The following is a 12,820-nucleotide window of genomic DNA, read 5'->3' as shown; positions in this document are numbered from 1 at the left end:
GTGACCATGCAAATACAAACAGATATCTAAAAAATGGGCTCATAACCACATTTGTTTTTACTGGGAATTCTATAATTCTTTTTGGAATTAAGAGGGCAAAGAAGGAAGTATATACACAGCCCAGAAAAAGGCACCCCCTCCGAGAGTGGTGACTGCTTTCTGAAGCCATGTGTTCCCCATCGTCCCTGGCTGCCATGATGGCGCAGCCAGCCAGGTGGACAGCTTGTGGGTGGGGGTCCGTGTTCATCTCCTCAGACGCCGTCTGGGCGTTTCTGGCCCTGGTGGTCACGTTGCTCTGAGCTCAGATGTCCTGAGCTGAGTTTCTTTGGTATCCCAATAGGCCACTGGGAAAATGGATGAAAACCAGTTTGTGGCTGTGACAAGCACAAATGCCGCCAAGATCTTCAACCTCTATCCCCGCAAGGGGAGAATATCTGTGGGTTCTGACAGCGACCTGGTGATTTGGGACCCAGATGCGGTGAAGATCGTCTCGGCCAAGAGCCACCAGTCGGTAAGGCACTTGCTGGCGGGAGAAGAGTGGTGTGGAGAAGGCGCGTGTGGAACTCGGTCGGGAGAGAGGTGTGGATGTGCGTCGGCCCAGGCCTGCTAGACCAGGATGGGTCGCTGTCACAGACCTCACCAAATTCTCAGTGATGTAATACCTCAGCAGGTTGTTTCTCCCTCCTGGTCTCCCAGATGGGTCAGTGGGGGGCTGCTCCCAGCAGGTACTCAGATACGGAGGCGCCGTGTCTACACAGGCTGAGGCCGGGGACCAGATCATGGTCACTGGAGGAGCGACTCTGAGAGCTTTCCTGAGAGAAGTGGTATATGGCACTTCCTCTCACACTGCACACACCCGAGCCCGTCCTGAGCTTGGCCTCCCCCCAGGAGGGCAGGGAGCCAGTGATGCCCCCTGTACCCAGAAGGAGAGAGAACATGAAAAAAATTGATGAACAGCCCAGACAACTTTCTCCTGAGGAGTTTTACGTGGAGGATAATAATTAACGCCCAGTGCCCAAGGGAAAAGGCTTAATCCGTGTTGGTAAAAAGAGTTTTGTTTTGTTTTTTTTAAAGATTTTATTCCTGAGAGACACAGAGAGGGGGAGAGACACAGGCAGAGGGAGAAGCAGGCTCCATGCAGGGAGCCCGATGCGGAACTCGATCCCTGGTCTCTAGGATCATGCCCTGGGCTGAAGGCAGGCTCTAAACTGCTCAGTCACCCAGGGATCCCCAAGAGTTCATATGTTAAAGCATTTATGTTTCAGGCAGAGAGCTTTTTGTTCACCGGATCTCCGTAACAGTCCGCCGCAGGTACGCACTGTTAGCTTCCGCATTTTATCACCGAGGAAATGGAGATGCAAGGAGATTCAGTAAATGGTGAAGTTAGGGTTTTAACCCACACAACTGGACTCTGAACTGATGTCCTTAACCTTTTGTAGTACTGCCTTGCGCTTGGTGAATAAATGAAGGCAGTAGAGAGACATCCCATTTTTGGAGGGGATGGCCTTTGTTTTATTTTATTCTTAAAGATTTTACTTATTTATTCATGAGAGACACACAGAGAGAGGCAGAGACCCAGGCAGAGGGAGATGCAAGCTCCGTGCAGGGAGCCCGAGGCAGGACTCGATCCCGGCACCCCGGGACCACGCCCCGAGCCGGAGGCAGACGCTCACCCCCTGAGCCACCCAGGTGCCCCACATCTCATCATTTAATTTGGGGCTCGTGGAGACCATTTCCCAGCATCCCAAGCTTCTCTGTGACACTGCCAGTGACAGAATGTGCTTCCAGACCAGGGCCTTACTGAGGATTGATGTTTCTCTTTGCTGGGAAGTCCGGTCTCTGCTTAGCCGCTTTCTCTCTCCCCGGGACTTCTATTCGCCGAGAGCTGCCGGGTGGCACTGGAAGCTTTTCCTGGCTTCCCTGGTACCTCGGCTGCAGCGAGGCCGGAGGCAGGGCCCCCGCCCAGGAACACTGTTCCTCTCCGCCCCGTCCTCCGCCCGCACTCATGGCTTCGCCCCTCTCCGTCTCTAGGCTGCGGAGTATAACATCTTCGAGGGACTGGAGCTGCGCGGGGCCCCTCTGGTGGTCATCTGCCAGGGCAAGATCATGCTGGAGGACGGCAACCTGCACGTGACCCAGGGGGCAGGCCGCTTCATCCCCTGCAGCCCGTTCTCTGACTACGTCTACAAGCGCATCAAAGCCCGGAGGAAGGTGAGAAGCTGGCGGCACCTCAGGTGGGGGAAGGGGCTTGTGTCCCATGGGGCCCAGGGACGGTACCCACGAGGTCAGGAGGGGACCGTGTGCCCCTGACCCTCCCGAGGACACGCCCTGCAGAGACCTCTCCCCAGGGGACAACTGCACAGATTTGATGTCCTATAGCAGGGGGTTTCTGAACCTTTTTTGGCCCAAGAAACCTTTTTGTTAAATGACTTTCCTCCATTTTTATGGTACTTTTAATTGAAATAATTTAAAATTATAATAATTCCAGATAGTCTATGTTTTTTTTAAAAAATCCCTCTTGGAGGAAGGCACGCATGAGAGTCAGCAGCCTGCACCCGCCCCTCGGGGTCTCCTCTCTTCCGTCCAGCGTTGCTCCCGAGGGCAAGTGTTCATGACTCTTCTGGCTAGTTCTGTGGTTCGCATACAATCTTGTTTCTGCCCCCGATTTCATAGACAGACAGGTAGAAAGACAGATACACAGACATGTATCTGTGTGTGTCTACTTACGGATCTCCCCGCATGTCCCATGTGGAGCGGCTCTCCTTGACTTCTGGCGAGGCCCACAGCTCTGTTTCCTCAGCGCCGCTGCGACCCCCACACCGATCGCAGGGTCGCCTTCCTGTAAGGGCTGGGGACCCCCAGAGCAGGGTTAGACCGGCCCTGGGATGGGGCGCAATTTGACCCCCCAGTCCCGACCTGGTCGGTTGGAAGGCACGCGGTCCCCCGTGCACATGGGACGGGCCGGCACCCCGCCGCCGGGAGAGTGAGTCCTCAGTCGTGCTGCCGGCGCGGTGGGGGCGCTGGGCCACTGCGGTGGCCATTAGAGGGAGGCTCACAGGAACTCCATACCTGCTCCCGGCACCCCAGGGTGTCTTTGGAGGCACCTGGCTGCTCTGTGCATGAGAGCTCCTGCTTCCTGCTGCTGCAGGCCTCCCTCCCCAAGGCCGCGGGCCAGGTCCGATCTGCTCCCGGCCCCCTCCCGGGATGAGGCGCAGCGTCTCTTAGGCCGTGCATGCATTTCCAGAGGCATCTGTCATTTAGTACTGAATGTCCCTGCAGCCCGCACTGTTTATTTTATGACAGTGTTTCCTCCCTATTAGCGATGGTTTAAGGTTAGCCAGTGTGGCGGGAAATCCCACGCCCCAGGTTTGGCCTAATAGAGAAGAGAATGGAACCCAAACCTCTCGTCTACATCAGCTCTGTGTTCCTGTTGAGGTGCTTAAGATAACGTACCCAAAGGAATGTTGATCTAGAGTTACTGGCCAAGGGCTTTCTCTTTTTTTAAAGATTTTATTTCTTTTCTCCTGAGAGACACAGAGAGAGGCAGAGACACAAGCAGAGGGAGAAGCAGGCCCCCTGTGGGGAGCCCGATGTATGACTCGATCCAGGCACCCTGGCATCACGCCCTGAGCTGAAGGCAGATGCTCAACCACTGAGCCTCCCAGCGCCCCCGGCCAAGGTTTTTGGGGACCATGGAGAGAGACGTGGTCCCGCCTAGATCATCGGCATCTGCAAACATGTCGAACATGTCGAGCTTCACCTCTGTGCTTACACCGGAGTCACCCACAGAGGGGAGGGGAGGCTCCGTGCAGACAGGCTGGGAGTCTTGCCATGAGCTACCCTGTCCCCCCGGCGCCCCCAAGCAGCCTGTGACGGGATGTGGGCAAGGCGGGTGCTGGTTGTACCGCTGCCCTGTGCCGTCTGCCCTGCGCCGTCTGCCGAGAGCCACTCGGGGGAGCCACCATGTTTCGTGTGACCCTGAGCCGCCCCCACCCCGCCACCCCCACTCCTGGCAGGGGGTGGGCCAATCGGCCCCACAGGCCCATGAGGGCTCACGGCCACAGCGTGAGGCAGGGGCCGGACTGCAGGACGCCATCCAGCTTTGCCAGCTCTGCTCTGTGCCAAGGAGCGGGCCTGGAGCCCCCACGGGATGTCACCCCCAGCACTGCGACCTTGTCCCAAACCGCTGCCCTTCCTGCGTCCTCTGCTCCGGGCCAGCCGGCGGTCCTTCTATCTGTCCTGTTTCCCCCACCTGCTTCCTCTGCTGGGGACGCTGCTTCCGCCACCACCCCTGCCCCATGTCCTTGACTTCGTAGCCTCTCCTTCTCCTTCCTCAATGTCCCCCCACAACAGGTCCCTTTGCTCCTGAAGAGCGAAGCTCACCTATTTAGAGAGGTCCTCGCCGACCTCTGTACCGTCGCTCTGTCTCCACACCCTCTATTTTCTCCTTCTCCTTCCCTTAGGGCACCCTACTATTTGTCTTATTTCCTGGCTCCCACTGCACCCTGGATTCCCCGACTTAGCTAGAAGGGACCTTACGTGTTGACAGACTCTGGGGTGACCCCTTTCTCTGTTGCAGATGGCAGACCTGCATGCGGTCCCCAGGGGCCTGTACGACGGGCCGGTGTTTGACCTGACCACCACACCCAAAGGGGGCACCCCCGCGGGCTCCACCCGGGGCTCCCCCACGCGGCCCAACCCGCCCGTGAGGAACCTCCATCAGTCGGGATTCAGCCTGTCTGGTGAGTGGGCGAAGCGCCAGGTGCCCTTCTGTGAGAAGGGCCTGGTGGACTGGTGAGGGGGGTGCGGGGGAGGGAGGGGGTAGGTAGGGAGCTGGCCGGCCACCTGGGAACCAGCCCCCCCCAACACCTTCTGGAAGGTGGTGACTGGGGTCAGCAGGAAACTTTGCCAACTCAAAAAGGAATCCCGTTGAGAAAGCAAGATAAGTTTCGAAGAGGTTAAAGATCAGGTTTTTGGTTTTTTTTTTCTTTAAGATTTTATTTATTTGAGAAAGAGAGAGAGGAGAGAGAGAGAGCGCGCACAAGCAAAGGGAGAAGGAGAAGCAGGGGCCCCGCTGAGCAGGGAGCCCAGTGCGGGGCTGGATCCCAAGACCCCAGCCAAAGGCAGATGCTCAACCGGCAGAGCCACAGGTGCCCCAAAGATCAGGCTTAAATGATGACCATTTGCTTAGAGGTCACACCTGGAGGGGTGGGGTGCGATGACTCCCATGATGAATTGGTGGTGATTCTCTGCGGGCGGCCGTGGGAGCTGTGCGTGGTGTTGTGCACCTCTGTTGGAGCCGCTGTTGAGTAAATGCTCTGCTGGGCTAGCCTGGTTGATGCTTTAAGAACTAATATTCATAGAAAATAATTGTCTAGTTGCCCCGTAGCCTGTAGTCTTACGATGGGGAAAAGTAACTGTAGGTTTGCATTTCTGTGGTCCTTGTTTTTTTGTGTTTTTTTTTTTTCTCTGCTGGAGATAGGCGTTCGGGAGGATGGATATGAAACACCTAGAATGTTTGATAGACTGGAATGGAAATTTCTCGGGAGATGAGGCCAGGAGGGTGCCTGCCGTCTGACACTCTGAAAACTAATCCAATTTCTCTCTTTTCCACACCCCCCTCTCCCTTTTTTCCTTCCTGGGGATGTGTTGCCAACCGTAGGCACCCAAGTGGATGAGGGGGTCCGCTCGGCCAGCAAGCGTATCGTGGCACCCCCTGGAGGCCGCTCTAACATCACGTCCCTGAGTTAAGCGACCCCTCCCCAAAGAGAGGGGCGGAAGCAAGAAGAGATTTTCTTGAAGCCAAAATGGTACACCAATATTTAAGAAGGAAAGCGAATCCAAACAGTTGCGATCTAAAGAATCAATAAGCCTCAAGCCTTATGTTTCTCCAATGCTACACTCGCTTGCCTAGCTTTACGAATATTGCTTTGTTTTCTGTTTATGCATAGCCTTGATTTGTTTGACCCCCTCCCCCCATTTCCATGCATGCAATCAGACAGGCTACTAAGGTAAAAGCGTCTGCTATATAGTGTTGAGCGCGTGTGTAGTGCTGCATTTTATGACAAGGGGACAGACAAAGCTGGGATGTCAGGAAAATCAACAAAAGGGACGTGGGTATTGGTGGTGAGGGGGTGGTGGGAGCCCAGAGTAAGGCGGAAGGCTCCGAGGGGCTGGGGTAGGGTGTGTACGGGGAGGCGGGCGGGTGGGTGAGCATAAGGGGGCTTGTGTGTTGTGTTGAAGCACGTTTATTTCCATGGATGATGGCTACTTGGGGCCGCCGCCCCTTCCTCACGGTCTCCAGGGGTCTGCGGAGAAGGCAGGCAGTCTTCAGGTTCCAGACTTTGTCACATCCCCTCCTAGATTTTATTCCTTTGAACATTTTATTAAAACACCAAAACCCAAACCATCACCTTCACCTGCTCGATCATGCCAGTGTTTCGTAGGGCCTCTTTCTCAGTGTTGCTTTCAAATTCTCCTCTTTCCTGGGCCGGGAAGGAAGAGAGGAGGAAACCCTCCTCCCTCTCTGTCCTGCCTGCCTCTCTGGTGCTCTTTAAAAGGCAGCAGCTGGGAGCACACGCAGGCCCTCGGGGCGGGGCAGCCGCGCTCACATGCCTTCCTCTAAACGCGTGTTGGAGATCATCACCTCACGTGCTCGGGGCCTTGCCCACCCGGGAGAGCAGCGTGCATCCGGCATCCTGAGTTAGGACAAGCCGAGGGGGACCCCCAGGAAGGGCTGCTCTTGCTGGCGGTGAGTGGCCGAGTCTTTCCATCTCGAGTTCCAGGCACATCTGTGATTGGATAGGATTTGGGGTTTGAAAATGTATGTGCTTAGGTGTTCTAGGAGTTTCGCTGTGAACAGGTGGTCTCGGTTGAGGTGGGAGCCAAGCAAGGATTTGGGAAAGCCAGTCTGTGAGGCTGGGGCGGGGGGCACATTCTGGGACCATGGGTCTGCTTTTCAGCCCTCAACTGTCTGCCCTTCCTTCAGCACATCCTCTGGGGGAGCTTTTGGTGTCTTCCTGCAGCCCCCAGGGTGGTGGAAGTGACGTGCAGCCTTGTGGGGTGTGGCACATAACAAAGTGGAGCTCAGTGTCCATCTCCCCATCCTGCCGCTTCTGAAAGTTCAATGTGAGCCAGATGAGGATCTGTAGAGCTAGGGGGGCCGGGGGCAGAGAGAACATAGTCGCCCTGGGATCAGATACCTGTGCTTGTGGGATGCAGCTGGCAGGACCCCCTAAGCCTGCGTACTAGGGACTTGAAAGAAAAAGAGCGGGCCTCGGACACCTTTCAGGTGCTCAGGTTGAAGCTGCTTCTCTGATGGCACTTCTCTAGCTGAAGACCAGAGAGAGGGGAACAGTGTGGCTAAAAAGGGATTTGGAAAGAGCCAGCGAGGAGGATGTCCCCCAGCCAGCTAAGCACTGTTCTGGTCGTGAGAATGATCGCTGCTCCTCATAATAGGGAAGCATGCTATTCTAAGGCTTGTTCATGGTGCCTTTATTTTAAAGGAAACTTAAGGTGGGGGAGCACGTAGCTCTTGATTTGTGACTCATAGATTTGCTGGCCTGTCGCAGAACTCAGAATGAATGACGGGTTTGCAGGCAGAGGGAGATTGTCCGACCCGAAGCAAGTACACGAAATACCTCCGGGCCTCCGGGCCGGGCTGTTCTGCGGGGCGTGTTGCAGTACCAGCCACAGCCACCGGGTGGAGGGAAGAAATCAACTAGAGGGTGCGTCCTCTTGTGGACCCTGGGCTCCTGGTACCCAGAGTCCAGCTCCTCCCTCCATGACCTCTCTGTGCCATGACAATAAATCTTTCGTGGCCAGGCTGGTCAGCTGCACTGCACCGGGGCTGCTGAACGCAGCGTTCATTCCCCCCGAACTGGATAGCCTACACAAGCTCTCCACGCTAACGCCCTCATGATGTGCAACAAGGTTTGGGAAAGCCCTTTCTTCACTGACTAGAAGTAATTTCCCAAGCACAGAGATTCCTAAGAATTTCAAGAAAAATCCCTCTCTTTCCTTGACTTTGGTTTCTCGTACCTTGTTACTGGAGTTAAAGTTTATATTCGAATGTGTCCTGTTCCACAAGGCACACATCAAAGAGCCCTCCCTACACACGGGGTTTAGGAAGAGAATCATGATGCAAGCCACAGCTCTCTCGGATTCACGGCATCTCATCCAAGTGTGGGAGGGCATGCTGGACCTTCATCTCCTGCCCAAGCTTTCTTTGGCCCTCTCATCTCTTGGCCTGGCCCTCCTCTGAGGGTCCCCCAGCTGTCCCCCACCTTCTCATTATTCCTTACCCAGATAGCAGTCCACTGGGGTTCGCTCTGGGAGGGCCATAATCTTGGGTAGTTGAGAAGGTATTCGTGGAATTGTTAGACCAGCCAACCTCACCCCGTAGAGGTATTTCTCCTATTTCTATGTTTTCTAAAAACGGCAGTGTTGGAGTCCTCCCAAAAATGGGGTTTCTTCAGAGACCGGTCACCCTTTGGCCTTTTTCTTCACACCTACACCCAGAGAGTCATGCTCTGCTGCAAAGGCCTTACTTGCACTCACCCTGAGAAGCCCTTCCCCACAGGGTGGATGAGCCCCGACTTTGGTTCTAGCCACAAGCTTCCCAGGCCTTCCCCCGCCTGGAAAAATCCAGCTGGAGTCCCAGATATATACCCATGGGCTGTCCCAGGCAGCCAGCATTCATTGTAAAAGTTCCCTCTTTGGAAAACGGTGTGTGGGTGTTCCGTTCTGTGTCCGGTGAATATGAACAGACCGTAAATCTCCCTGTGATCTGTGGTAGCTGTGAGGCAGCTCTGGAACGTGAAGAGCTGTTTGGTTTGAACCGTGAAGAAAACTGTGTTTTGAGTTTAGCTGAGATTAAGGAAAAGTTCATCAAGTGACTGTTAATGTACACCTGGTTATTAAAATAACTATGAAATTACGGATGTTGTCACTAGCCTTCTTCTGTGCGCGGCGTGCCATTTCACCTGCGGTATTAAAATTGCACAATAAGATGGACGTGGTTAATGTGGGGGGCAGATATGATGAGAACAAGAGGTTTCCTGACGACATTTGGGGGATTTCTGTCGTCTTGGTTGAGGTGGAGTTTTTGTCTGGGCCATAGAGTTAGATGATCATTATTGGAACTTAGCATGACCAAAGTTTTTCCTGGGGATCCTCTCATGTAAAACATGTCACCGTTTGAGGTAGAGTCTGGGTGAGTCCAGTATAGATACTGAAAGGGTTTCTTTCTTTTGTTTGTTTTTTGTCATCACTGACCAAGGCAGCAGCTGCGCACTGCTTAGGATTAGAGTGGGTTTAAAGGGCCTGGGCAAAGCTTAGGCTCAACTGAATTCATGTTGCAGGATTTAGAAGAGATGAAACAGTTTTTTAAAAATGTTAGGGGCAGCCTGGGTGGCTTAGCGGTTTGGTGCCGCCTGCAGCCCAGGATGTGATCCTGGAGACCCGGGATCGAGTCCCACATTGGGCTCCCTGCATGGAGCCTGCTTCTCCCTCTGCCTGTGTCTGTGCACCTCTCTCTCTCTCTCTCTGTGCATGTCTCACATGAATAAATAAATAAAATCTTTAAAAAATGTTAGGGAAGGGGATCCCTGGGTGACTCAGTGGTTTAGCACCGCCTTCAGCCCAGGGCGTGATCCTGGGGTCCTGGGATCGAGTCCCATGTCGGGCTCCCTCCACGGAGGCTGCTTCTCCCTCTGCTTGTGTCTGTCTGTCTCTATCTCTCATGAATAAATAAATAAATGATCTTTAAAAAAATGTTAGGGAAATAGACATAGTGACTTTCACACCTCTCTGGGCTAGAGCTGTTTGGGGCTGAGTCACATCTGACCAGTGGGGGGATGAGAGTACTGCACAGGCATAAAAAGGTCTCTCTGGTATCAAAGAACTTTCTGGAATCAGCTGTGCTACCATCAAGCCATCATAAAAGGGACACCAGCCTACGAGCAGGAAGGGGGCGATGGAAGGGCCAAAGCAATCCACAAAAAAATGAGGTCATGTACTTAAGGCTGGCGCTCTTCGGAATCAGGAGTTGTAGGTCTTACCGTGTGCTCAGTTGGCTACAGAGAACAAAACAGGGCACTCGGCATGCAGGGCTTGAGAGCCCGCATGATTTGCAAGAGCCTGTGGATTTCACAAGCCCGGGGAACCAGCTGGTCTACTGGCTGCTAAGCTTCTGTGGGCCTAAGAGGAAGCTGCTTCCAGCGACAAGGATCCAGAGCTGCCTGTGACCCTCGTGTCCCAGGTTTGAAACATCCACCTGCTGTTCTGGTGTATGGAGTGGGACAGGACGAAGATGCTGCAGGGTAGTAAGTCACAGTGCTGAAGAAAAGAGGTGCATGGGCTGTCATGGACAAGGTCAGAGTGAAGGGCAAAATCTGGAATTCTAGGCTGTGCTCCATTAGGTGTGAGTGCTACAGGGGTCAGGCTTCTAGTTTTTGTATTTGTGGATCATTTAAAGTGTGCTGCACTCCACTGTTCTAGAACATCATCTGTAATACCAGCTTGTCACTGGTCCAGGGTGGTCCCCACAGTGGGAAATGGAAAGAGGAACAGGTGACTTTGGGCACCCACAACCCAACCTCTAGGAAAAACAGTTACACCCACAGCAGACAAAGGAGGATCAGTGGCTCACTGTCTGCAGAAGACATTTTAATACACCGAGGCACATTTACATCAACAGAAGCACGCGTTTGCCACCCAAGGGCTGCCTGTGCGCAACAGCACAGAGGACTGAAGTTTGGATTTCGAACATCAGTGTTTAACCTCAGTCAGACACGCTGAGCTTAGAAGAGAGAGCGATCATGGGCAGACAGTGGGAAACAAGATGTGTAGACAACGCAGGCACCACTGGCTACCGACACCACCACCGTGTTCTGCATGCCTTTTCGTTCAGCCGGTGAGTTTAAGCCTTAGCGTTGCTGCGTCATCAAAAGCAGCAGCGCTGGCTCCTGCCAGCTATATTAGCATTCCTTTTCTCCCTAGCTGTTTGTCCAGTCTAGAAAAGCTATGATGAGCTCAAGTCTAGTCCTTTCTGGTTAAAACTTGCCTATCACAAGAAGCTGAACTACTAATTAATGACCGTAAATTAATTTAGCAGTGCTTCGAGCTGCTTGACATTCGTCCCTGCCCTAGCAATGACCTCCGGCCAAAACCAGTGCTGCCATCGAGATGTGTTAGCTATTAGCAGAGTATTTACTTCCGTGGAGTTTGGGTTGTGGGCAGGGTTTCAGGGCTTGGTTCCTCCCACACACAGCCCACCGCCACCACTACAGGTCACTGAATGCAAGGGGGTGGGTGGCCCTGCTGCAGAGTAAGAGTGTTATAACCAGAGGCTTTTGGTCTTCAACACCTGCTCCGATTTCTCAGATGCTGCCCCCAGGTAAGGGAGGAAGCAGTTAGAAGATGGTGGGAATACCACACAAAGGGCTGCAGTAGTCAGCTTGTTTTCTTAAATTCTTAGCCTTGGTTGTCACAAATCTAGATGAGACATGGTCCAGCTGGTTAGGGTAGTAACATTTGACCCAGTTATGTTAGTAACATTTGATTCCAGTTATGGAATAAAACCAAAGACTCTGATATCAACATCTAGAAATCATGGTACAGATTTAGGTGTCCTGGTTTTTGGAAAACTGTCCTAATGTTTAAAACGTGTGGCGGTGGGAGATGCTTATAATCTGTTGTTCCATACTCTAGATGCAATGCTTTTTCGTTTCTAACTGGAAACACATTGTGGGTCTGTAACCTGATTAGGACTGACAATCCATCTTACTGCTCTGAGGCTGTGCTCTCTAGTCGGTGTGTCCACTGCTCCTGAATGTCCACAGAGGTGCTTCAGGCACAACGGCAACTCACTGGAAATATGAACTAGGGGTTCAAACTACAGAGCTGGTATTGGGTTCCTATCCTGTTACAAATTGTACAGATGTGCAATGGTTGGCTCCCTTCCCAATGGAGAGCCTAGATCCTGTTGCTCTGCAGTGTTTCCCAAAGTCTTTCCTCCGGGATGATACGTACAAGGTCACAGCAAGAGGAGGAACCAGGCGACTGATGATCTGATCTCAGCAGGTGAACTATGTCCACAGGACAGAAGACTTGAGTCAAAACACATGAAGGAATGCAAGTTGGTAAACATGCCAGTGGCCCCTGACACTCTGCGATTACCAACTGGAAAAGAACCTGGTCACCTTCCACTTGCTCTTTTCATATATAATTAGAAATTGAGTCAGGCCCAGTGCGTAGTTTATAGCATCTGGAGAAAAGCAAAATAGCACAGGCAAGTAATATGTGGGAAATGTAGAAAAAAGAGAATCAAACAGAACGGAAGAGCTGGCTTTAATTCTTAACAAAAATATGGTTGCTCTTAAAGTAGAGAGGCACTGTTCACAGCTCTGGCCAGAAATTCTGGGCCTGCTAACTCACTGAGGAGGAAATCCTGAATTCCAAGTTAAAAGCCAGCATTGGCTTCCTACCCACGTGTAATTGCCTGAGAGTGGCTTCCCTCCTGGATGTCTGGTGCAGCAGATGCAGGATCTGTTACTTCTGCCCATTTTTCTCTGTCTGGTTTTCCCTGTTGCCTGGTTACTGCCATCCTGGCAAGGCCCTCACTATAAGTAAGGACAAGGTTTAGATGATCTGAGGAGCCAAGAGGTTAAAACAGCCCCCGACCCCCAGCCTGTTCGCTTGTTGACTCTACTCCGTGGCATCTGTGAGTTGCCGGAGCTCATTCCTCTGCAAGGATCTTCTGTGTATCAGGAGAGTGGAGCTAAGTCATGTGCGTATCTCCCTTAGGTGAATTTAACTT

The 12,820-nt window shown here is 52.9% G+C and overlaps 1 protein-coding gene across 1 annotated transcript in view; it reads left to right on the top strand.

Annotated features, from left to right (window-relative positions):
* Window positions 1-8,938, top strand: part of DPYSL3 (dihydropyrimidinase like 3) — a 119,607-nt gene extending 110,669 nt beyond the window's left edge. Inside the window, 4 exon segments of the mRNA XM_025446838.3 lie at window positions 341-511; window positions 2,032-2,211; window positions 4,580-4,742; window positions 5,663-8,938. Of these exon segments, the coding sequence (XP_025302623.1) occupies window positions 341-511; window positions 2,032-2,211; window positions 4,580-4,742; window positions 5,663-5,751 (603 nt within the window). The 3' untranslated portion in view covers window positions 5,752-8,938.
* Window positions 8,939-12,820: the final 3,882 nt, after the last annotated feature.

This window comes from Canis lupus, chromosome 2, assembly GCF_003254725.2.
Source record: "Canis lupus dingo isolate Sandy chromosome 2, ASM325472v2, whole genome shotgun sequence".
Taxonomy (NCBI): Eukaryota; Metazoa; Chordata; class Mammalia; order Carnivora; family Canidae; genus Canis; species Canis lupus.
Note: the sequence above shows the minus strand (reverse complement) of the source record. Positions and strands in the feature narration are given on the sequence as shown.